The sequence below is a fragment of the Macrosteles quadrilineatus genome, unplaced genomic scaffold (genome assembly GCF_028750875.1).
Source record: "Macrosteles quadrilineatus isolate MER2022 unplaced genomic scaffold, UCM_ALF_1.0 Scaffold_8__2_contigs__length_117827958, whole genome shotgun sequence".
Classification (NCBI taxonomy): domain Eukaryota; kingdom Metazoa; phylum Arthropoda; class Insecta; order Hemiptera; family Cicadellidae; genus Macrosteles; species Macrosteles quadrilineatus.
The window spans coordinates 109,717,907-109,744,037 of record NW_026542601.1 but is presented as its reverse complement, the minus strand read 5'-3'; the positions used below and the strand labels follow the sequence as shown (position 1 = coordinate 109,744,037).

Here is a 26,131-nt window from a genome sequence, read left to right as displayed (position 1 = left end):
GCCGAGTTTAGTTTTTCTAGTATCGGCCGTTAAAAAATTAACAGAGGGTCTCCACACTTTTTACTAACCCTGTATATATACATATGTATGCAATATATATAGAACTGGCTGGGTAGCAGAGTGGTTATAGTGCTCGCCTTCTAATCATAAGGTCGCCAGTTCGATCCTGAGAAAAGTCAGTAGCTTTTTGATGGTTCGAAACTGGACCCAGCTGTTCCTGATCATTGGGCTTTAAATAAATGATCCTGGCTAATGAAACAGCTGATCTTAGTCAGTAACAAAGCTACACATATCATCTCACACCATTCTACACTCATCCTTCACTCATATTTGGGTTAAAATACGCACCTAAGTGGCGTCCATGGTGGAAGGAAAAAACATAGGTGTGCTATTCCCACATATTCTGACGTCACTCGGATTGCAAACAAAAGATTACCTGATTGTAACTGTCAAATTAGTATATGTATTTGTTTTGATTTGGTTGTTATTGTTTTTATTATTATAAAAACAATAACATTCAAATAAAAACAAATACATACTAATTTGACAGTTACAATCAGATGATCTTTTGTTTGCAATCCGAGTGACGTCAGAATATGTGGGAATAGCACACCTATGTTTTTTCCTTCCACCATGAGTGGCGTCCCCATCTTAATGATTGATAATTGATTGATTGATTGATATATATATATATATATATATATATATATATATATATATATATATATATATATATATATGCAAGAAAATGATGTATATATATGTATGCATGAAATTATTGTAGTAAATAAAGTACAACTGAGCACCCTGAATATTATATTTTTAACTTATTAACTTCCTATTAAAATATAATATAAATTCTTAGGAGATATAAAGTCAATGCTTAAATCTTGAATCATCGAATATAGAACACGAAGTTTCTATCACCACTAAGTTGGTAAATGGTGTAGAGTAGACTTCAGGAAGTGTGGGGAGTTAAAATAGATTGAGATTGGTGATTGGATTGAATTGATTACTCACTCACCTTTCACCTACACCTACACCTTTTATACACTCTAGTCTAGTCTTAAAAACATAGAACACAACAGAACAGAACAACGAGAGTGAGTAATCGGGAATCGTCATCTTCGTCTATAAGGCTAGATGTCAAAATTATTTTCAGTTAAGACCTGAGAAATACACATATTATTATTCATTTATCCACAAATATTGGAAATTCTGTTAAGAGTAATATATAAATTCATGGGTTTACTATAGCTTTTGGTTGGAACAGTGATTGATTGGCTTTATGGATTTGTGAACCTGTCAGTTTTGATAATTTAGGCTAGTGTTAACATGACTGAGGTGAGCTCAATTCAATTAATACAGACTTGTACCAAGCTTGTACTTCTATCTGTTAATCTCCTTTTAATATTTCACACTTTCTAATAAACCATATAACTTATGTTGAGGTATTTGTAATGCAACTTATTGCCATTTTAGGTTAGGTTTTTGTAGGCTAGATCAACTCTTTAGTTCACCCTCCTCATACAAATCTTTGCAGAGCAAAGACAAGCTGTAACCCCAACTGAAGTGTGGGGTAGGAAAACACTCGCTATGTCTAGTTTTTTGTCAGACTATCTTCAACCCACTTAAGCTTCATAAATTTACATTCACGATCCAACCTTACGGCACATCTTGTAGCCTACATTGCTTTTGTTGTCTGTCGTCACTAGCAAACTGATTCTTACACACCGCACAATCGAAATATCCCATAGAAACTGCATAAACAATACTGACCAGACGACCGCTGTAATGCTGGCTATAACCAAGATTTCATATGGAGACTCGATTTTATGTTATATTCCTTAAATTGAGGTGCACGTATTGTATAAAATATTTTTGATAGAGGTGAACATTGTTAGGCTATGTAACTTAGTGGTCCAGAGCTACAAAGATTGATTTTTGAAGAGATTATAAAAAGATATTGAGGTAGTGAATAAGTTCTAGGCTACTTTTGATTTGTTACTTATACAGTATATGCTTAGAGGTAAAATTTACACAGACTTTTATGGACAGTTAAAGGATAGAAACAAATTTGTTATAAGTAATTTATTGAACAAAAATGAGGTTTGTTGTAAACTTATTGAGGTTTTACTGTACAAACTAAAACTACTTGTATTCAACTCAACCAACTTTGGTTGAAGTTTGATCATATTGTTCTGCTGCCTAAGTCCGGCGATCCCTGTGACGTTAAGAACTATTGTCCAATAACCATTTTGTCTACCATCTCTAAGGTCTTCAAGAGCTTGGTCTTGGACATGTTTAAGCCTATCTTAGGGGGAATCATTCATGACAGTCAGCATGGATTTGTCACCGGGAGGTCCACTACAACCAACCTACTGCTTATTCAAGAAAAGGCTCTCTTGGCAGTGAGAAAATGATCCCAACTGGATACTGTATGTATAGGCCTATTGGTTTTGCTAAAGCGTTCGACAAGGTGGACCACAACATTCTCATCTCTAAACTTAGGAGGTATGGATTCCTTAACCCATCGGTGCACTCATGGTCGCCGATGACCTGAAGCTTTTTTGTGAGGGTGTCTTCAGACAATAACGCTGCACAACTTCAGATGAACCTGGATAAGGTTATGGCATTGTGTGAGGACAATAATATGAAAATAAATCACAGTAAATGCTCTGTTGACCTACAGTATGGTGATCATGAGGACCATATTACCAGGAAAGGAAACAAAGTGCTGGGATTCATCATACGCTTCACACGAGGTATCTGTTGTCCCCATGCTTTGAAGTCTCTGCACTGCGCATTAGTCAGACAAGGTCTTGAATATGCTTATGCGGTCTGATCGCCCTACACGGAAATCGACAGGCAACACTTGGACGCCATCCAGAAAAGATTTCTTCGTCTGGTTTGTGTTAGAATTGGCTATTCCTATAGAGACGTGGATGACTGTGCACAGATACTGAGATTGCATCCTTTAAAACTTCGGAGAGATGTTGCCGACCTGTGTCTTCTATTTAAGGCTATGAATGGTGTCCTCAGTTGTCCAGAACTTCTTCTGGAGATTGACATCAGGGCTCCTGGCTGAACTCGATCCAAAGAATTGTTTGGCTGGCGCTTCAGATTAACATCCTATGACGCCAACAGTCCACTCGCCTGGGTAACACGGTGTATAGTGTTGTGGACTTCTTCTTCGACGGCTTCAAACTAGCTCCTCACTGTACTTGGCAACAACGATTTATCAGTATTTAAATGAACTTTGTCGATTATTAATATATAATTTATTATTTAATTGTTGATTTTCTTTTGTTTTCTATTGATTGTTACATTGTTATTTATGTGTTATAAGTTGGATAACTGTTTGCTGATTATTTTTAAATGGTTCTGCCGTTGGTATGTATAAAATAAAAATTAAAAAAATATAAGTTAGTTAATAATAAGTCGATTGAAGGCTTATTATTTTAATTTTGATGTTCATTTCCTCTGTCCTAATCTGCTCTGTATGGCAGACTTGGTGTCTATTTTTAAAAGTGTTTATAGCTTTTGAAAAAAATCATATTTACGATCAAATATTCATTTCTGCTTCTGCAATATTTATTTACAAGCAAACTTCAAAGCCATGTGGCCAGTGTGAAAACCATTATAGGTTTATCACCAAAGGATTAGGCTGTGTATGTGTTGAGTCGTAGGCTTACACAAAATAAACTTTAATTACTGTATTTAATTCAATTTAGCCAGGAAGACTACCTAATAATTTTTTTACATATCAATTTAGTTATCTGTAAACTTTTTATTCATATGTTTCAGATGATGATCTCCCGAATAGTTATTCTCTTTGTGTTCAGCCTAAAACTATCCTCATGTTTCTACATACCTGGTGTCGCACCAGTTGAGTTTAAGAAAGGTGACCGTATTGAAGTAAGAGCAGTGAAGATGACCAGCGTGCAGACTCAGTTACCATTTGAATACTACTCTCTACCATTCTGCCCACCGAAAAACAGAACATACAACTACAAGTCTGAAAACTTGGGTAAGACCTATTCAATTCTCAAATTTATTATGGTTTAACAATAACAATAGTAACAAAAAATATATACATCTTAGTAACCTCTAAATAGGCTACTGTAGGATTACCATATGTCCTGAAGCCCGTGTAGACAAGAAAATACAAGGTCAAAAGAGACTTACCCCTTGCTTTGTTCTAACTGAATCATCTAGAAGGTTAATTGTTTCTGTCATTACAATTTTTTATCAGTTTTTAATGTTTTTGGCTAGGTGAGGTCCTGAGAGGCGATCGTATTGTCAACACACCGTATGAGGTTCGGATGGCAGAAGACGTAAGCTGTCGGCTGTTGTGTCACTCCCCTGGCAACCCAATGCACTGGTCTTACGAAGACCAGCTCAAAGTCATGTATCGGATACGCCATGAGTACAATGTCCATCTGTACGTAAACAATAATTTATTTTATTTAGAAGTCAGATGTAGGTATTGTTTTGTTATTAGTTACTCATCATAGCCTAAATATAACCTGTGAACAATTCAGATCATTTACATTTCAAATGGTGAGAGTTTTAATAATTGGAGTTCTACTAAATTTAAAAATAAATATACCTTTTCATGCCAAGTTATAGAACACTTGACTAATCATAAACAAACAGCAACTTTCAAATACATGGTTTTATTGTTTGTAATCTGTTATTGTGAATGCCTTAAGAATGTAATGTTATAATGAAGTTTGTTTACCCTAATTTGTCTTTTACTGTCAGTGACGTGGTTGTACCCAGGAGATCTAGATTGTAGCGGTAATCTTAATAACCATGCAAGGCTTCCTTCTTAAACTAACTTGTATGTTTAGCCTAGTAGACAACCTACCCTGTGCGACAAAAACGATCAACACCGAAACAAACGAGATACAACATGAGCCCGGGTATCGTCTGGGCACCACCTCCAACGGACGAGCGTTCATCAACAATCATTTGAAACTTATTCTCCTCTACCACACTGTCAATGAGTGAGTGTTATAGGCTTACCAATATATGATTATATTTCTAGGGAAAGCCATACAGCTGATTACGCCTGACAAACTGACACGGTCGCTGGCCACGAGGCTAGTCACCTATGTCTGTTTAATGCAGTTCAGTTTTCTAATTGTAAAGATGCTATAACACAGTGAGTACATGTTGTTACTGGCTTAAAGAGAAGAAGAAGGAAGAGAACAGTCCACGTTTATCCTATTCTCGATGGAAAGATGTCTCTTTGTACTATAATTTATTTGACAAACTGTGTTATGAGCCAAATTTTTAAACTATTTTATAATCTTAAAAATCATCATTTTTTTTTTAATTAATCAAAAATACATTAGAGACGATAAACGATCTTGAGGGAACCCATATCACCAGCATGTGCAACGTCGCCGGCCCAGGTGGCCAGTGACTGTATCGTTAAGAACAGCCACAGTGCCCGTGGCTGTTTTAGCCACCCGAGTCGCTCATTTTCAGCCACCCGAGTTGCTCATTTTCAGCCACCCGAGTCGCTCATTTTCAGCCACGTCGCCAGCCACTGTAGTGTAACAGGATTCCATTTGATTCAGTGTAAACACTTGCCACCGCAATGTAACAGGGGCCTTAAATAACAATAACATCATTATAATATATATATTGTAATGTAATCTTGTTTTTAAATACATTTTCATCAAGAACCTTTCTTAATTGTATATGACTGGTGAGGCCTTTTTGAACAACAAAATATCACAAACTCTCGAAAGTACGCTTTTATTGAATACATTCTAATCTCTAAAACTTGTTGACAAAAAGTTTTAACATCGAAACAATAAATAACTAACACATGTGCAAAAACAGTATTATCTAAGGTAAAAAATATATAAAGCTAAAAAGGATCACAAACTTTTGAGAAAACCACAAGCTGCATACCTGTCAACTGCGTACTTGAATGAAAGATCATGATGTGAAACTTCCCCGAAAAATTTCAGTTTCTTTATAAAGCCTCTTCAATGGGCAGGAACATTAATTAAAGGGCTGTACAGGGTACATCACAGTGATTTTAACAGCTCAGGAGCTAGAATGAAATTAATTATAATTTTCTACACCATTTAAAAGCAGAAAGTTAGCTTCACAAACTACCTCGACTCCTTATGATATATCAGCTGTTTGTAGGGAGACGTTCAGAGTGGTCGGGTTTGAGGTTGAGGCGAGCAGTGTGGACTTGTCAGCGTTGCAGTTTGACTCGGGCTCCAACAACTGTGTGTTCCCGACCGAGGGCATCGTCAAACCTCAGGAGATTGGGGCTAGCCAAGACTCACTCAGGTAAATAAGAGAATGATTTATTTACTAATATGTGTATAGTTCAATTTTACACTTTTATTCATTTTGTCTTGTAGCAGCTTTTGGTAATGGTAACCCCCATTGAGTGTCTAGTCTAATACGTACATATACTCACTCAATGGTCAAAGCTGCAACATAGAGAATTGGAAATTTTTATGGTTTCTTGTATAGGGTTATGACTATTTTTGCTTTTATAGTTGTGGGAATAATTAAACAAGTTTGTTTGTAGCCTACAGTTCACTTACTCAGTACAGTGGATGGCCTCAGACATCAGCTGGGCCTCCAGATGGGACATCTACCTCGGCATGTCAGACGTTCAAATCCACTGGTTCTCCATCATCAACTCTCTTGTTGTCGTCTTCTTCCTATCCGGTTTGTAGTTTATTATTTGTCATGTTTAAAACTTTGACAGTGAGTTTTGCACTGTATGTGTATTATACTGGGATCACTCAAGAATAGTATGTTTCATTGTTAATACTGTCAGTGGCGTTTGCCGGCGCGCTTAAGTTTCATGTGTGAGGCAAAGTCGAACTGAAGAACACCAAATTTCTCATGTATGAAGCTGAAGATGGGAATAGTTGGAATAAGTGTCGGAAAATCACTTTCGGTACAAGGAAAAATAGTTTATCCTAAACTAGCTTAAACTAGCTTATCCTATTCATATTTATGTTCACATTGTTGTATTGTTAACAGTAAAAACAGTGGATCCAACAATAGAAATAAATTGTAAACAAAAACAAGAAATCAGAAATCAGAAATCTTTATTCACCATTGATCATATTACATGAAATAGGCTTCGTCATACAATATAGGCTAAATCTATCATAATACTAAGGAAAATAAAATCTACACATATAACAATCATAAACCTATATAGGCCCAAATACTACTGACAATAACAACATTTCTTGGCCAATTCTATCTACAAGTGTTAATCTAGGATCACAGGACAGTCTAAAAACTCAGTTAAACAATAAAACGGATTTTTTAATAGCCAATCGTACATTTTCTTCTTGAAAACATTGACTGGTGCAGTTCTAGCATATGAAGGAAGTTTATTGAAAAATCTAATGCAGTTAATTTTGTGAGATGACCCAGTTTTGGCTAATCTGTGCATTGGGATATCAAGTCTCACCTTCCCTCTTGTGTCGTGGTTGTGTAGGTAGCATCAAGTACTAGGGCCTGTTTGTCCTGTGTTGAGAGCAAGGGATCAGCTGATTGTTTTCCCCTTGATCCAAACAGTGCTTGGGAAACAAAACAGTTCCACTTCCTGTACAGAGTAATGAAGAGGTTTATATCATGTACAATTTAATTTTAGATTCAAATTGAACAAAGAGCCAGTTGACCATTATAAACATTTTGTATACAGTTGAACCTCTTTAATCCGAACCCCTGTAATCCGAACGTCCACTAATCCGAACCCCTCATTGCTGTACTCTATACACAGTACAGCAGCTCTTTATTGTATACTGTATTTAATTTACAGTACTCTTTATTCACCATGTTTACTACTGTATTAAATAAACACTGTATTTTACTTTATAAAACATTTTTTCACTTTTCCCAAAATAATTTTGATCAATTTTAGCCATGTTTTAGCTACTGTTATGTAAAAACAACAATATGTTCTATAATCCGAACAATTCAATAGTCCGAACCACCCCTGGTCCCAATTAGTTCGGATTAAAGAGGTTCTACTGTATCTACACACAGCTGTCATTATCTCCTGGGTCTGATGTCTAACCGTCCCTTCAAAGCAAAGTATGCCAACCCCTACCTGTATTCCAACATACACTGAAATTCTTAGGATACTGAAGCTGCTGTGTAGTGTCTGTAGGCCTTTCAATGATTTCAGGCAAACACCAAACATTGAACAACCAAAAACTCACTATTTACATAAAAATGTATTTAAGGTTCATGCATGTTTGCCAACAGATTTTCCCTCTGCATAGTTCTCTACTGTCCCCATGTTTGCAGGTATACTGACGATGATCATGGTTCGCACATTACGTCGAGACATCGCGAGGTACAACTCTGACGAGGGTATTGAGGAGGCGTTGGAAGAGTCGGGGTGGAAGCTCGTCCATGGAGATGTATTTAGGCCTCCGAGACATCCAAGGTTATTTGCCGCTGTCATCGGCTCTGGCATACAGATATTCTTCATGGCACTCATCACTATTTGTAATTATTTTAAATCATTCTATGTACTTAAGTATTGCTCATGGAGTATTCAGAGTTTGTGTCTAAGGTTAGGATATTTAATAGAATACCTAAAAGTGTTGTAGAAGCACTTAACGAGTGTTACTACTACAAGTGTTACTGTGTATGCTAGCGTTTCTTGTTGTAGTTTGATTGTAGGTTTTATGGAACATACATTGTTGATGTAGTGTACATTTTTCTATATGTTAGAAAATGCTAGCAGCTAGCATATTTTATGTCTTTAAAACTCCAATATAGAGTAGGCGCAAAATGAATAGTTTACTATAGGTGGCACAATTGTCTTAATTATCTCAGCTAAAAATTCCATTTAGTTGATGACATACAACAGTTCATAAGATTCAAATATTGGTACTTGGTGGAGAGAAGACTTAAACTAAGAAAGAATATATTAAAGAAGAAAGAACGGTTAGCTTTAGATTTCCAGTCTTCTATATTATCTTACTTGTACGTACGTTTTTAGTCTTCGCCATGTTGGGAATGCTGTCACCAGCCTCAAGAGGAGCTCTTATGACTGCCGCCATTTTTCTGTACGTCTTCATGGGGCTCATAGCAGGCTACATATCTGCCAGACTTTACAAAACTATCAAAGGCCGCAAGTGGAAAAGGGCTGCGTTTTTGGTGTGTCATTCAAATTTCATTAAATACTAAGATAGTGAATAATTGATTTATATGTAGCTTTTGGAAGTTTTTTTATGCCAAGATAAAAATGTGTAGCAAATACAAAACATTTTCAAAAATTGTACCAACACTTAGCACTTAAAACGAAAAAGTAAACAAAAAGTCGGTCCGATATCTAGATCTAACTAGGTCTTATCATAATACTTGCAGTAACAGCTTATTATTCCCTAACTTAATTGAAATTTGCAAAAATTGGCCTCAGATTTTAAAATATAATGTGTCTACTAGCACTATTGAGTGAATGGCACTTGTCTAATAATTATTTGTGGAACTAGTGTGTAAAGTGGCACTTTGGTCTTGAGTACAGCAAAGGTACTTTGCACTCGCGTTACACATTATATTTCTCCTAAAGTTACTATAAAGCGTGTAAATAATTAATCTTTCAAACACTATACAACACATTTTTAGGTTAAATTAAATCCAAACATTGAACAAAATTGGTAACGCTGCACCAGCTGATCGCAGTCATAGTATCATTAAGTGTTGCCAACTTATTTTCAAGCGTGCACATATTACAACCCTAATAATACCCCTGCCGCAGCAAACCTGCCGACTAAGCGAATTTTCATCTGCCTGGATTAATTTTCAATTAAATCTATTTAAATAAGTTTAACGAGGACCTAGGTTTGCTGCTACAGTATGGTGTTGTTTGGTTGGAATACTGGAGTGTGGCAAAAGTAAGTAAATGCAGCAATTAGCTACTTTGCGTGCTATAATCAGTGCAAGGAAGCCCACATTGTTAGGTAACTGTGGGAAAAGGTGTTTTTCCCATTAGTAACCCATGTTTTACTTGCAGACAGCCACACTCTACCCGGCTGTAGTGTTTGGGACAGGGTTCGTCCTCAACTTTTTCATCTGGGGTAAGAACTCCAGCGGGGCAGTGCCGTTCTCTACGATGTTGTCACTGCTGCTGCTCTGGTTCGGCATTTCTCTGCCGCTTGTGTACCTCGGCTACTACTTTGGCTATCGCAAGCAGCCGTTCCAACATCCCGTACGCACCAATCAGATCCCCCGACAGGTGCCAGACCAACTGTGGTACATGAACCCGATGCTGTGGTGAGTGCCGCACTCTATTAGTTGATTAAAATTTGAATAAAAATGAAATTTAGTTAACCTAAAATATCACTCTAAGGGCTCATCAATTATTTGGATCTGAAGGTTATTTCACCATTTTAATTAAAAATCCAAAAACAATTTTAGTTATTATTTTTCTGATGTTTTATGCACCGACACAAACTGTAGTGTTCAATACTACTATACTTGGACCGTATGAGACTCCGTAATTTAGTTTTAGAAATTGTAAGACTTTTGAAATTTGTTTTGGACATAATGAGAATAGTTGATGGTGTTCAGTCGTTATAAGACTTGGATACTAAGAAATGAACTCCTGACATTTACTTATATAAAGGATAAATACAAATGAACCAAAATTAAGATTTGTGATAAGGAGTGACAATTCACTGACAATAAAATATGAATGTACCGGTGAAACAGTAGGTACAGTTAAACGACTGTCTGAATTGGTCAATAATCCACTTTGACCAAGTTCTTGTGTTTTTATATTCAATCTCCTACAGATTTGACTTGGCATGTTACAGTACTCTGATGGCTGGAGTGTTGCCATTCGGAGCCATCTTCATCGAGCTGTTCTTCATCTTGACGGCTATATGGCAGAACCAGTTCTACTACTTGTTTGGCTTCCTGTTCCTCGTGTTCATTATCTTGGTCATCTCCTGTTCCCAGATCTCCATAGTCATGGTGTACTTCCAGCTGTGTGGCGAGGTAGGTTGAAATTTACCAATTGCGATGGATTTTGTCCGTCTTTGTGAGTCAAGCGGCACTCAACGATTTTGTTGGATTCAAATTCAAACTATCTTTGCTTATAGCATGCACAAAACTTACAATAAATAGTGCCAAGCTTACCAACACGGGGAAAAGTCTAGTCGTTTATCATATTACTAGAGGCAAGAGGTATACCTATACATCTATAAAAATAATACATACTACAAAAGTTTTCATTATTTACACTATAAGGAGATTTTTTCTGAGGGGGAGAATAAGGTAGTTGTTTTAAATTTAGGTTAGAAAGATGACTAGAGTTTGTAATGCACTGGTAGGCTAATACTTTCCTAAATATGGAACTTTCTTATTGGTCTTTAGGGTTGGACTTTGAGCAAGAACCCAAATCTGTTTTTTCAGCGTATGTGGCTTATATTATAGGTACTAGTTTTTTGGAAATTGAAAAGCGTTTGAGAAAACAATTGTGTGTGGATTCCCCAGGAGACTTGAAAATAATGTTTCATGTTCCAGGACTACCACTGGTGGTGGCGTTCACTCCTTGTATCGGGTGGATCTGCTGTCTACGTCCTCGGATACTCTATCTTCTACTTCATGACCAAGTTGGAGATTACCGAGTTCATCCCTACCCTCCTCTACTTCGGTTACACAAGTCTAATGGTTCTGACGTTCTGGCTGCTCACGGGGACTATCGGGTTCTTCGCAGCCTACGCCTTCGTCATGAAGATCTACGGCGCAGTCAAGATTGACTAAGCCTACCCAACGTCTGTGATCTAGTGAGAATGATTCAAGCTGTTTTGTCATAGTTGTACAGTCTAGGATTTGTTTTCTAGTGGTTTGATTGACATATTCCTTATCCACAAAAAAATTATGGAGTTGTAAAATTGTATATTTTCTTTTTGTGGAAACATTTTGTTGGATCTGCTATAATTTGTGTTTTGTAAGGGATTACTTAACAAACTCACTGTCATGACAAGATAAAAGGATTACTATTATTGTAATTATAACTGTCTACTGTAAAATCCAACTTAATTTTATTTAAAAAAATCTTTTTTGAATTAATTTTCCTAGGGACAGGTTTTAAATCTCTAGACTGTCCAATTTTTCAAAGTGGCTTGTTTCCATTCATCTAATAAAATTTGTAAATAGATAAAGTAATTTTTATAATCATCACCTCATATTTACCATTTTGTAAATAATTTTCGTCTTAGTTATTTATCAGTGTATTGTCTACTTTAAGCTACTGTAGATCGCATTTATGTGCACATTTTTCCTGTGAGATAGCTGTATTTATGTATAAATATTTAAGTAATATTTTTCAGCAGTTAAATGTTTGTATTTCTGCTGAAAAAATATTCCCCCTTTTCTGTGCAGCTGTGTATAGATCAAGCTAAGTGTTGTTATTTTTTATTAGCAGATAAGCCGCATGATTTTATCATCTCAATAACCATATCTGTGTTGTTTGGTGTACAAACAATTTTTTTACTGGTGCTGAAATTGTAAAAAGTATAAATTTGTTGTGTACAAAAATAGTAAAAAAGTTTTTGTGAATTTAGCAGGACGATTTTTTGTTTGTTTTTATAAATGCTCCATTATTGTTTGACAAATATATTTAACCATTTCGAATATATTTTTTATCATACTAAATTAATAGTTTTATTCCCTAAAAGCATTTATGGAGATGGAACATACCTATGTTGATATTCCCCCGTAAATTTAATAAATACATGCATTTTACTGATGAATGTAGATAAGATTTAATTGGTTTAAAGACAAATAATCAAACTTTTAATATTAAAAATCAAATGATCTGAAAATGATCCATTTGATCCATCAACCAAGTTTAAAATAAGATATAAATCAATACAGTTGAGATAAGAATAGTCTTCCCAATCAGCAATTTTGTTTACTTGATGTTGATGATGGTAGTATATTTCACTTCTGGCCTCAAAAGTAATTCCAGGGAAAGATAATGATTTATAAAGGAAGCAAAGACCAGCACAGAACTACCTTCCAATCAAGACAGGAAATTAATCACTACAGTAGTGAACGATTCTTTTCATCATGATGCAAAGAATGTGAAATAATCACTCAACCATAATATTTATTAGTGCTCCAGTTAAACAAACCAGGAACTTAGGTTTGGGACAGGAAAAATCATGTTTTGATGGATTGGAAATCAACGATTTTAGTTAAGCTCAGCTGTAGCTGTAAGGAAATGAACTTTTCTGCATATATTTATAAAATAGTTATTTGTGTAACTAGTGGTGAAAGTGGCACTTTGCTGCACACGAGAGCAATGTTTACGCACGAGCCGCAGGCGAGTGTGGAATGATCTCGAGTGCAGCAAAGGCCTTTTTCACTCGTGTTACACATTATATTTTTCCTACAGTCACTATAAAGCATATAAATAATTAGTCTTTCAAACACTATGCAACACGTTTTTAGGTTCAGCTGGCAACACAAATGGTGCCCTAGAGAAAGTAGTACCCGCGGTCCATATCACTCCGCTATTTTTCCTCGGCAAGAAATGTGATCCGCGTTTTGAGAATATAGTTCCGTATGTTTTTGTAATTTGAAGTGGTTTCCGCGCCTAAAAAAAATTCTTAAAAGGTATTTTCTTGTTTATTAAGATCGTAGGAAGGTTTTAAAAACGTTTAAAAGAAAAGTCCAGAAAGTTCAGAAATACCGAAACTATAAACACGAAATGACAGGTTAAATCGTAGTTATAATAGTCAATCAGCTGCTTATAGTATAATTATCTTTAAGTGTTGCCAACCTATTTCCAAGCGTACACGGATTACGTGCATAATGGAACCACGCTGTTTTGTGTTGTTTCGTTGGAATCCTGATGTGCGGCAAAGTATAAACTGTACGGCAAAGTATAAACCGTACGGCAAAGTATAAATATGCAGCAATTAGCAGCTTTCTGTACTATAAACAGTACAAGGAAGCCAACTTTGTCGGGTGACTGTAGGAAATAGTATATTTCACTACTAGTCTTGAAAGTGACTCATTCAAGGACAAAGTAGTGGATTGCGAGGTGAAGCTGAGAGCGTAAATCTGATCCTGTCTTGACGAGTAGTGAACGATACTTTTTATCAGGATGCAAGCAAATATCAATCAAATCTGCCATAGCTTTTTGGTACAAGATATAATAAAATAATATTCCATAGTCTAGTAATCCTCTTTTAAAGTTTTCAAAATATGGTTTTGCAATTTATTGATAAATCAGCTGTTAATACAAATTTATTCTTCGCAAACTCATAAACACACAGGTTCTATTATTTCAGCTCGTAATAAAGTAATACATTACGGCCGGTTTTCCTAGTTGCCAAATACAGCTGTATCATTTGGCACCAACTCAACACGCAAGCGTGTTTTCCTAGCTGCCAAATGTTAGGTACGATGTTAACGATGCAGACTTTATGTTAAGGATTTTAAATGGTTTAGTTAATTTCTTTTAGTTATCGGTACTTTATGTTCTGAAGGATGAATGTCAATAAAGCCAACTTTAATAAACTAAGGCAACTAATCTATTTCAGACATATATAAACAATTGAACTAAGACTAGTTTCAGAACATGAATTTGTGTAGAAAATTCAGATTTAATATATTATAAGAATATTTTAAAAGAGAAAAACTGTGAACACTACACTACTGAAAATTGGCACATTAACCGACTCTACAATTAAATAAATCAATTTAGGAAACTGCAAAAAACGAAGGCACTAGAATGCCTGACACTCAAGATCCCTCGTATTCAGCCGCTAGGAAAACCCATGTTCACTCCTTTTGTGTGAAGTGAGTTTTTTGGGACAGGAAAACGTTTGTTTGGGAAAGAGAAAACATATTGTTTGGGACAGAAAAATTATGTTTTGAAAGAATGGAAAAAATTATTTTCGTTAAGCTCAGCTGTGCGGATATGAGGAATTTTTTGTATACTGTATGATGAAAAGTATTACGATGTGCAGGTTCATATCCTCCAAAAAGTAATTAGTCTTGCTTAGCCTCCTATGAATGCTTTACAACTGCTTTGAAATACTGTTCGAAATTCCAGAAAAAAACAATATTTGGCAAAATAAATAGTGATGTACAGTAGTGTAGTAATAAAATGTATAATGTTGTGGTAATAAATGATTTTAGTAATTAAATAAACAATATGGAATTGTTTAAAAAACTACAGTTATAAACACTAAACATGATTTATTAGATTTATCACAAACAATAATTTCTTTAACATATAAGATTTATTTACAAATTACCACTGGCTCAATATAACCTAATGATAAGTTACTACTTAACAACTATAAAAGTATTAAATGCTATTGGCTTATTAGCAGGCAAGGGATTTTAGTATGGTGTTCAAGAGAAATGTACAAAAATAACTAAACTGTATCTGTTATCAGCAATCTGACTCATACTTTCTCCCATTAGCTTGTCACCAACCCTCTTAATGGGCAAGTCGTGGGAGTAACTGTGATATTTTATGGGGGAAATCACAAACTTTGCAATAACTTTTGAACAGTAATATTTACAGAATTGGAGGTTATAAACTTTTATTTAGAGTTAAAAGGACTATAACACACTAAATTTGAATCAAAATCATTATGAAAGTCAAATTATGTGTTATTAAATGGGGAAATCACAAAAGTTTTAAAAACTTTTTAACCATACTTTCTAAGGCATGGGGGTTGTATAATTTGGTTTAGAGTCAAAAGTTCTACATATAACTATAACACACCGGGTACCACATTTTTATCCAAATCATTCAGGCAGTTTTATGAAAAATACAATTTTTCCGTTATTTTATGGAAAAACTACTATTAAAAATCACTAAAAAATATACCAAAGAACCCACATAACGAATTTCATCAAAATCGACATAAAAGAACATAACAAAAATAAAAAAATACACAAATATTTTGGTATCAATGGGTTAATGAAAGATATTACTTTATTTGAAATATAAGCCACTGTGACCAGTGCTCAAAACTGAGCATCACCAGTACAATAAAGTGATGATTCACAATGTCCAATAATACTTGCTTTACTTTTTTTTTAAATATTTGCATATATATATATATATAATATACATTTTTGAATATACATCTCAGTGTGCCAAATATAATTTACTACACATAGGCTTTATTAACAAAGACTAAAGAGTAAAATGTTCTGTGAAACAATTTTGAACATTAAGGTGTTTAGTCAAATATTTAGTCTTTGTTAACAGAAAACAGCTCAACATTTAATTTTGGACATTGTGAAACTGGATTTTTACCTTTGAAACTTATACTAAACATCTCCAGATTTGCTGCTATGACGTCAAAGGTGCCTGGGAATCAGTCAGTGGTACCACAACGACTTGAATCGTCGGAACTCCATCGTCAAATGGTTTCCTGCTCTCTAGCAATCGTTGTTTTCGTCTGTTCAAATGTTCTTTGTTTTTCTTGACTTTTACAGAAGAATTCTTGTAACGATCCTAAAACAAAGGTCAGAAATGTCTTGACATTCATTCGTTCAATAACATGAAGTTTGTCAGGTTGGTTTGAAAATAGGATAAAATTTGTAATTTGTTACATTCATAATCGTAATGTAATCAGTTTTTTCTAAAGACACCACATACACAGAAACAAACATCCAAATGATATCAAATCCTTGGAAGCCTAACATTCATTTTTACATTGAGATTGTTTTCATATTTACCCACATATTCTTAAGTGTGTTTGTCTGTGGTACAAGAATCAAATCAAGAAGTAAACTAATTCAGTACGAGAAAGGGATGAACAGATTTATTTTGTCCCAAATCACCAATTTCTACAGATTTCAGAATCAATTTTATAAGAAATCTATTAAAGAAGCTTGTTGACTTGGTGTAGGAGCTTTAAAGCCAATAAGAGAACTTAAATAACTTGAAAATGGAAAATTGTTAGAGCTTCGAAACAGTTCATACCATCCATCGGGCCTTTGTTATGAAAATACGACACACAGACAGCACTTCAAAAACCAGGGGAACCCAAAACTGATATTTCCACTCCAATCTCAAACTCAAAACATTTTGACAAAAATAATAATTTCTTCCATATATAATGTATTGGTGGAGAAAGTTAAAATTATCAATTGAGGCTGTAGCTGCTAAAGGAGCCTAAGTCGAGATGGGCCCTTATAGATGAGATTCGCTATTTCGCTTCCTTAAGTCTTCTAGTATAATATGTGATCACTACAATATTTAAATCTCTGTAATGTTTGACGCCTATTCTTTGTTCTTATGTTCAAGAATAAAGTATTCTGATTCTTGGAATGGTGTATTTCAGTTTGTTTGGTTGGTATGACTCTGAAAGCCAGCTGGTGTCATTACGCCCTTTTAGCATCGACGAGTGCCAACGCTGACAGCAGCCAAACATAACCTAACAGACATTTTTTGTAAAACTTTAGGACACGCCCTTTGAGAGGAGAATCACTATTTTTGCTTCCTCGTGCCTCTAGTATAATCTTTAATATAATTTGGAATGGTGTATTTTAGTTTTTTTTTTCGTATTGCTGGTGTCACCAGTCCCTTTAAGCATAGACATCTTTCAACACAGACAGTCAAACATAACCTCTAAACATTAACAGCGATTATCTCAAAACATCAGTTTTCTAGATATAGGCCCGTTTAGCAGCTACAGCCTCAATAGCAAATCACACTACACTTGTTTTTGGATCCTTGACCACTCACCAGACTGGCAGTGACGTGACCGCAGTCTTTACAAGGCTTGTTCTCTCCCACACACACAGCCTCATGCCGGGTCAGCTGAACTCTCTGTTTGAACGTCCGAGAACACCCTTTACATCTGAGATCCTTGTTAGTGGTGTGTGACAACAGATGCTGCTTCAGCTTGTCCTTGCGATAAAACTCCTTCTTGCAGCCCAAACTCTTGTTGAACGGACATTTAAATCTGGGTAGGCAAACGTTTCTAGATGAATTGTAGAACAATTTTTAGCCCTTTGAGGTGGAATTGTTTTGGCGAGTATAGGTTGCCATTTGAGCGTTCGGGAAAATGGCACACAGCTACCTATACTCTCCATTCGACCGCAAAGGGTTAATACTCATGAGATTATCTGAGAAATTAAAAGTCCATAAATCTGATGTTCTGATATTTTTGGCAAATTTGCCATGATAATTAACCACTGATTCTAATAGCAGGTCACAGGTCAAGATTATATATTGAAGTTAGAACCAAAAACCTTTAAAGTTTGTTATAGTGAATTTCTATAGGTCAACTGGGAAAAACTTATACCACAAGTCTCATGATAAGACCTAGACCCGGGACCAATTTACTTTTTTCATTTTGGTGACCCAAGAGGCCAAAACCACCATCTGTTCATATTCTTTATTTTGAAATTCAAAGTACATTAAATATGTTTTTTAACTTTAAAAGGTTTAATTTTGTAAATAAGGTGGGCTTTAGATAGTTCCATAATACCTATGTAATTTTCTTGTCAAGGTTGCTTTAATTTAATGTGGACTTCATAGAACATTGATGAATCCAGATTAACAAGGGTTTACTGTAAGAAAATTAATTCATTAAAATTACCTATCAGAGAAGAGCTTAAGACTCACCTGTGTGACGGGTCGTGTATCATCATATGCCTTATCAGTCTGTCTTGGCGACCAAACGAGGCTGAGCAGAACTTGCACTCGTACGACTTCTCGCCTTGATGTGTCACTCTGTGATATCTATCACACAACTCTGATTAGATTACAGCTGAATCTCAAACTCACCCAACTTTAAGAAGACTCAAAATCGGATTTGATCGGTTGGTGTCAAGAATCGAATCTCAAACTAAACATCTGCAGTTTATCCACGCTACTGCAACCCAGGAGACCATTCAAGGATGTAAACGTAACACAAACTGTATAAGAAAGTTTAAAGGTTAGAAAATTTGAGTAAAATATAAGCCCGTTCAGTAGTTTTCCAACAAGTAGACAGAAGCCATAATCTTTTCTCTAAAATAAGAGTCCTTAACACGTTCACTGCGGGCTATATCAATTGATGTGGTGCGTCACAAGCGCTCCTATCGGCCTACATCAATAGATGCAGTCGTGCCACTCCCACTACATTAGTTCAGTATGAACTCAGCCATTTCCGGGGAATGTTATAATCGTTGTCAGCATGTAGCTTAGAATGCGAGCTTTATTCTGGTGTAGGTTGGTAAAAGATTTTCCCATAAAAACCTGTCTGGCAATGTTTTTGTCTCGGTTTTGGGGATTTCCCTCTTCATGACCCATGACAAAGACACTGGCTACAGATCCAGGCAGTGATGCTACTTTTGGATGTTTCAGTGAACTACGATCACTCTCGGGGTAACGCAGCACAATCACCGCTGCTCTTTTGTTACTTGTCAGACTGAAATATTTGAATATAAAAGGTTTAATTTACCTGTTGCGTCAATTGATCCTTAAGTTATGAAATAACTACGGCCGTTTCGTACTGCTAAACGAGTACATCTTCAGGTCATGAACGTTAAAATACGGCCTTCTCATCCATGGGTGGAGTCGTCAGCACATTTAGGACACATAACACGAACACATACGAAACATTAAAATATTTACAATTAAAAAACTTGGCTCATCATCTAACGCTACCGGTTACACAACTCTCGTGTTCGGACTACTTGGCCAAGTTTTTTAATTGTAAATATTTTAATGTTTCGTATGTGTTCGTGTTATGTGTCCTAAATGTGCTGACGACTCCACCCATGGATGAGAAGGCCGTATTTTAACGTTCATGACCTGAAGATGTACTCGTTTAGCAGTACGAAACGGCCGTAGTTATTTCATAACTTAAGGATCAATTGACGCAACAGGTAAATTAAACCTTTTATATTTGCATTACCTTGATCCAGAGGCTAACCCATCATGAAATTGAAATATTTGAATGCCAATTGCGTTCACCGAATCGGTTGCGCCGTGGTGCTTTGCCGGGCCTTGCCGCTATTGGCGAGCCCCTGTTTTAAGGTATGCCGCACTGAACGTGTTAAAAAACATTAAAAAATTTAATGGCGTTAAAGGTCACAAAATAACAATGTTTTGGATTAGGCTTACCTAAGGTTCTGACGAGTCTTAAATCCTTTTCCGCATTCTGAGCAGATGTGGGAATTGATGGAAGAATGAGTTGCTAGATGTTTGCGTAAATGTCTTTCTGATACGTAGACCTGTAAACAGCGTGGAAAAAATGTATAGAGTTAAAATATAAAAAATCAATTGATATTTCAAAATCAACGTCAGGGTCAACCAAATTTTATTTTAAAGGAATCTCCAATCATAATTACTGTATACAAACTAATCCTATGTTTCCTTAATAATTTAAAAACATTGTGCCATTGAATTTTGGGTAGTGAAGTAGACATCCCATCATATAGAGCAGCAGTATTCCCAATAAACTAAAAAACCACTTTTTTGAGTTCAGGGGAATCCAAAAGGATATTTCCACGTGAAACTCAAACTTGAATATTTTGAAAATACAGTACTTTCTCGTTTTGGTAAGTACTATGCATAGGGAGAGAAAGTAAAAGTTTAAGTTAATAGTGCTATAAATCTAATTCTATCGATTAAATTTGTGTATTTTAAAATTTTATCAGTTAAACTTTAAACTCTTGCATTTGACCACTATGCAAAGTGGTCAACTACAGTTGAGTTGTTGTGATTCCAAGATAACAGATAACAAACCTTGCTGCACTGTGGACACTGGTAAAAGTGAGTTTCTTCAGTCTGATGTCTCTCAAAAGCTTCTACTGTTGTAAATTTGGCTTTACATATCTTGCACACAAAAGGCCTGTAAAACACATTTATAAGTAAGTGGCGCATACAACAAGCTGAGCTAAATCAATGACTCCATTCACTACAAGTGAGGAGATAAAAATAAAACTACTGATTGCGGACGATGTGCTGAATTTTGCTGGGACTGCAAGACATTCACAATTTCACCATGACCGCAGAAGATGATAACGATTTCACAGGAATTGCTGTAAATAGTGTACAGTATATACATAATAAAGTTACTACAGTAAAATAATTAATATCTTTAAAAATCAATCAATCAGCCCAGGAAAATTATAAATCATAACCTGGACAAACCCAATTAAGCCCATCCGAGGATTAAGGTGCAAAAGTTACCCCTTCCGAAAATAACACCTTACAACTTTCCAAAGCAATCCTATTTTGGCCTTAGACCGGGTGACAATTTTTTGCCAGACCCGAAGAAAAAGTCTATCTCATAGATTGTGACTTTAGGCCCTGCCGATGAAATATTTCAAGTGCTTCCTTGGACATCTCTAAGTTGATCAAATGTTTTACAAAATGTCAACAGTGGTCGCATGATCTATCAATGACTAAGGTAAACTCTTCCAACCTCTAATAAAAGCTGTGATCACATCAGATTACCCTTGTTTGCTCTTGATGGGCAATGTGTGAGTGTTCTGGTGGGTGCCGAGCTCATCCAGGTTTGTGAACACCTGTCTGCACATGCAGCATCTGTACTGCACGTCGTTCTGCGTCTGATGCGAGGCTGTGTGCTGCAGAAACTGCTGCAGGTTCTCAAACATCTGTCCACACTTGCTCTGGATACACCGGAATATCTGTGACAGGAAGGAAAATTCACTAGGACCTCTTAAAAATGGTTAAGTGCAAGAGAAAAATTGTGCTTAATGATTCTGTGCATTCAGTTGGGTCTCTGAGTTCAATTATTTTGCTTGGCCACGTGAATAATAAGTCATCTTATAACTCGAGTTTTAATGTTTATGTCTACTTATTGATGGGTTTAACCTATTAACATCGAGTCACGTTTGTATTCATCGCATTTCGCACCAAGGTAGGTACTGCTAACACACTAGCGGATGAGTAGTTCGTCGAGTCTAACCTATGAGCGCTAGTGTCTACCAGTTTTGCCTCTTTTTACATTAGTGTAGAGGAGGAGGACATGGTTTTTTCTTTGGATTTTATTTTGGCTAAATAGGGACATATCATGTTGAAATACATGACAAAAGACATTAAACGAAATAACATACATAAAATTAAATAATGGAGAGAGAGAGAGAGAGAGAAAAATTCTTTATTTACAACAATTATTTTGCAGCATTACATAAAGAAAATAAAAAATATCACATGGGTCACAATGACCTGTGCGTGATAGAGTCCTTATTTGGCTGCTTAAAATCAAAATAAAAGTTCACCACACTTCACATAATAAAATAAAAAACAAATCGAACAATATCTTAGTTAAATAAGCGTAACAATTAATTTACTATACAATTATAATTATAAAAAACTGCGAAACCTAAAAAACCATATACAAATGTAACTCAATAGTAGGGAGCTCATTGCTTGCATTAAATCCAATGCACAACTTTTTCCCTTCAATTCCCAATTTAACTGATTTAACTGAGGCGTGGATTCCTTCAAGTAAGAGTGCTGTATAAAGTACTATAGATAGTCCAGTTATCAGTTGGTTAAGTCTAAACGAGATATTCTGGGCTGATAAGCGACTCTGTATTGTCGAGGCCTATCTCCATCAGCCAATTAGCGATAACCCTCTTATATACACTCAGTGACACTCGCAGGTCCCTAATTTCTGGAGGAATATTACGCAGCAAGCAATTAGCAATGTAAAATGAATTTGTTAAATTGATTGATTTGAGAACTCTTGGGACCCGTAATCCAATCATCACTGAGTTTCTGGTATGATAATTATGAACTACGGGCGATGCGATGAGGTCTAAATGAATGTATGAATAAGCTAATAAATCTTTAACATATAGCTGCCTTATTGATAAAAACTTAGATTCGTTAAAGAGATGATCAGTAGAATAACGTCTCGGTTTTCTTAAAGCAGCTTTAATTATTGATTTTTGAATTACGAACAAAGGTTCAATTACCGATGAATAAGCCCCTCCCCAAGCTATTAAACCATACTGCAGATGAGATTGAACGTATGCGTAATAAATTCTTTTAATTTCTTCATGTCTTAAAATTTGACCCAATTGGTGAAAAACAAAAATCATTTTTCTAAGTTTTGTTTTTAAAAAATTTATATGACTTTCCCATTTTAATTTAGAATCCATTATAATGCCCAGGTATTTATAATGCGACACAGTTTCAATAATTTGGCAGTTGCAATCGCTGCCTGCGGTGCCACATGAGTGCAAGGCTAGTCTGAGTTCGGCGGGCGGCTCGCTAGCGGGACGAAGTGCGATAGGTAAACATTTTTTTTTACTGACATTCATTGTTAAAATGTTTTCTGAGAACCATCTTTTTAAAATTTGTAATTCTGATGATGCAATATTAAAAACCTCTTCCCACGTACGTGCCCTAAAGATTACCGCTGTGTCATCTGCAAACAAGAATATTTCTCCAGAAATATCAATTTTATCTATGTTATTTATGTAAATTAAAAATAGTAAAGGCCCCATAGTAGAACCTTGAATAATTCCAAAATCTACATTCATTTGATCACTAATAACGTTATTAATTGAAACTACTTGAGTTCTATTGCTTAAATAACTTTTAAACCATGCCAGGGCTAAACCCCTTACACCCAAATATTCTAATTTTTTGAAAAGAATTTTCCTATCAATGGAATCAAACGCTTTAGCAAGATCTATGAATGCAATTAGTATTTTTTCATTTCTATTCACTGACTCGATTAAAGTTTTATTGATAAGAAATAGTGCATCAGTAGTATTTTTACCTTTTCTAAACCCAAACTGTTGGTCTGATAAAATTCCATGTTCATCCAGATAATTTTGAAGTTGAATTTTGACACATTTCTCTAACACTTTAGATAATACACTTAACAATGAGATTGGTCTATAATTATTTTTGTCATTTTTTTGCCCGGACTTATAAAGAGGAATTACCTTAGCTATTTTAAATTTGTTTGGAAAAATGCCTGAAGTAATACTCAAGTTAATAAGATGTTTGAGTGGTAGTAAAATGTCTTGCAGATGATTTTTTAATATTTTTGCTGGAAATTCATCGAACCCGGGAGCAGAACCGCCTCGCATTTCCCTCACACACTCGACCAACTGACTGTCAGAGACAGGCTCCAGTCGCAGTTCACGCCCCTGTCCTACACTGAACAAAGCATCGTCGACCAGTGGCGGACCCACGGGCGGTGGCAACTCGCTCGCCAACCTATTACCAACACTAGAGAAAAATTCATTAAACGAGTTAGCCACCGCCCCCAAACCTCCTCCACCTGAGTCCGACGGTTGCTGGAAAAGAGAAACAGGAAAATTGCATTTCTTTACATTTACTCCATTAAATTCATTTATATGTTTCCAAAATAATCTGGGTTTATCAACAGAGGCTGCTATTTTTTCTCTGTAAAAATGTTGTTTTGTAGTTTTGATTTTATTTGATATCTGGTTTCTAAAAGCTTGAAATTGAAATTTTAATTGCTCATCAAAAGGTCGGGCTTTAACCAGTTTACTCATTTTATCTCGTTTTCTAATAGCAAATATTAACTCTGTGTTTATCCATGGCTTTAATTTTTTAAATCTAGAGGTGGGTTTTGTCACACGCATAGCTTTAAGTTTTAAACTAGAAAATGTGTTTAAAAAAGCGTCACAACAATCATTAACATCCTGATGTGCAAGGACGTGATCCCACGACTGGGCCGCCATCAAGCCACTCAGAACACCCGAGTCCAAGTACATGTTGCAGGTTTCAGGTTGAGCTGTAATGTTTTCAAGTTCAATTTTTGCTATAAGAGTGTAATGATCAGTTATGTCAGTTTTAAGTACACACGAAGTTAGTTTGTTACAGTCATAGTGTTTGACAAAAATGTGATCAATGCAAGTTTTAGAGTTGTTAACTTCTCTTGTAGGTGTATTTATTAATTCAATAAAGCCCGCTGAATACATTATATTTAAGTAAATCTCTTTAAAATTGGTTTGATTTGACTCTGGTAAAATGTCAATGTTTGTATCCCCCATGAAAATGTGAGTATTTGAATTGTTGGTAGTAATGCAGTAGGTTTCTAGATCATTTAAAAACAAATCAATATTCATGGATGGGCTACGGTAAACTGTAAGTATGCTGTAATGTTTGGAGTCCAGAGTACAGTCAAGTCGTAATCCAGTCGCTTCACCCAGTCTTATCTGTTGCATTGTTCCGCAAAGTTCAGTTTTCAAGTACACAATAACACCGTCGTTTCTGTTCCAGTTGTTGTCTGTATTAAATATATCGTATCCGTCGATGTGATTCAATGTCTTCAAATCATGGGTCCACGCCTCAGTAAATGCAATACAATCAAATTCTAAGTTTAGACTTTGTAACAAAACCAATGCAGCATCAATGTTCCTACTGTAACTTCTAATATTTAAGTGGATAAATAATAAACCTTTCCCCTCGTTGAAAAAGTTAGATACTTGTATATGGTTTACAAAACTCATGCATTGTATAGTTTTTAAGTTTTCCAAGTCAGTTTCTCTATCAAAGTGAACCATATGTTACTATCCTAACCGTGTCTTCCCCAAATTGTATATATATATAGACTACTTTATTATAAAATCGCAAAAAAAGCATTACCTCGCCATGTATTAATTTGAGAATACTATTACATTTAAAAGTAGTATTAACTTAATAAAGGATGCTCAACACTTCTTTTTTTTATTAACACAAAACAAAACTACACTAAGTAATATGCATTAGACTGGCTTTAAATTAAGACAAATAAAACTGTAGTGTAATGTTCTATAGACTTTAAGCAAAATTACATTACTATTTAACGATAACACAAAATTGCAACAAAAGTATTTTTCTAAGTACAGTACCTCATTACTGATTTTGTTATTTTAGATTATTAGTCTGGAGTTATCTCGAAACACTTCAGAAATAAGTTGATTTTAAAGAGAGTTTAAAAAATACTTAGTTATAGACCTAATCCGTGACAAACAAACTAAAATTGAACGTAGTAAACATTCCAGGTCAATTGTATAATCAAATTAAATATTAAGTTTGTAAAGGGAGCAGAATTTACTAAATAAATAAATATACCTATGATTATAATTAATAATTTACAAATAAAAGACTTTTTTAATAATCAAC

The 26,131-nt window shown here is 35.3% G+C and overlaps 2 protein-coding genes across 3 annotated transcripts in view; one reads left to right on the top strand and one right to left on the bottom strand.

Annotated features, from left to right (window-relative positions):
• Positions 1-1,111: 1,111 nt before the first annotated feature.
• On the top strand, positions 1,112-12,667 carry LOC129001309 (transmembrane 9 superfamily member 4). The gene is made up of 11 exons (XM_054428560.1): positions 1,112-1,344; positions 3,808-4,030; positions 4,276-4,444; positions 4,857-5,012; positions 6,175-6,324; positions 6,572-6,714; positions 8,320-8,523; positions 9,023-9,180; positions 10,037-10,296; positions 10,839-11,022; positions 11,551-12,667. The coding sequence occupies exons 1-11, from the start codon at positions 1,336-1,338 to the stop codon at positions 11,788-11,790; spliced, it is 1,896 nt and encodes a 631-aa protein (XP_054284535.1). The 5' UTR covers positions 1,112-1,335; the 3' UTR covers positions 11,791-12,667.
• Positions 12,668-15,223: 2,556 nt separating this feature from the next.
• Positions 15,224-26,131, bottom strand: part of LOC129001508 (zinc finger protein 341-like) — a 34,241-nt gene continuing 23,333 nt past the window's right edge. Inside the window, exons 11-16 of one of the 2 annotated variants that reach the window (XM_054428826.1) lie at positions 21,467-21,660; positions 20,753-20,858; positions 20,129-20,238; positions 18,644-18,760; positions 17,759-17,978; positions 15,224-16,522 (exon numbers count right to left, since the gene is read on the bottom strand). In XM_054428826.1, coding sequence (XP_054284801.1) covers positions 16,358-16,522; positions 17,759-17,978; positions 18,644-18,760; positions 20,129-20,238; positions 20,753-20,858; positions 21,467-21,660 — 912 coding nt within the window. In that variant the 3' untranslated portion in view covers positions 15,224-16,357. The remainder of the gene's footprint in view (positions 16,523-17,758; positions 17,979-18,643; positions 18,761-20,128; positions 20,239-20,752; positions 20,859-21,466; positions 21,661-26,131) is intronic. The other variant, XM_054428827.1, reaches the window with a different exon arrangement.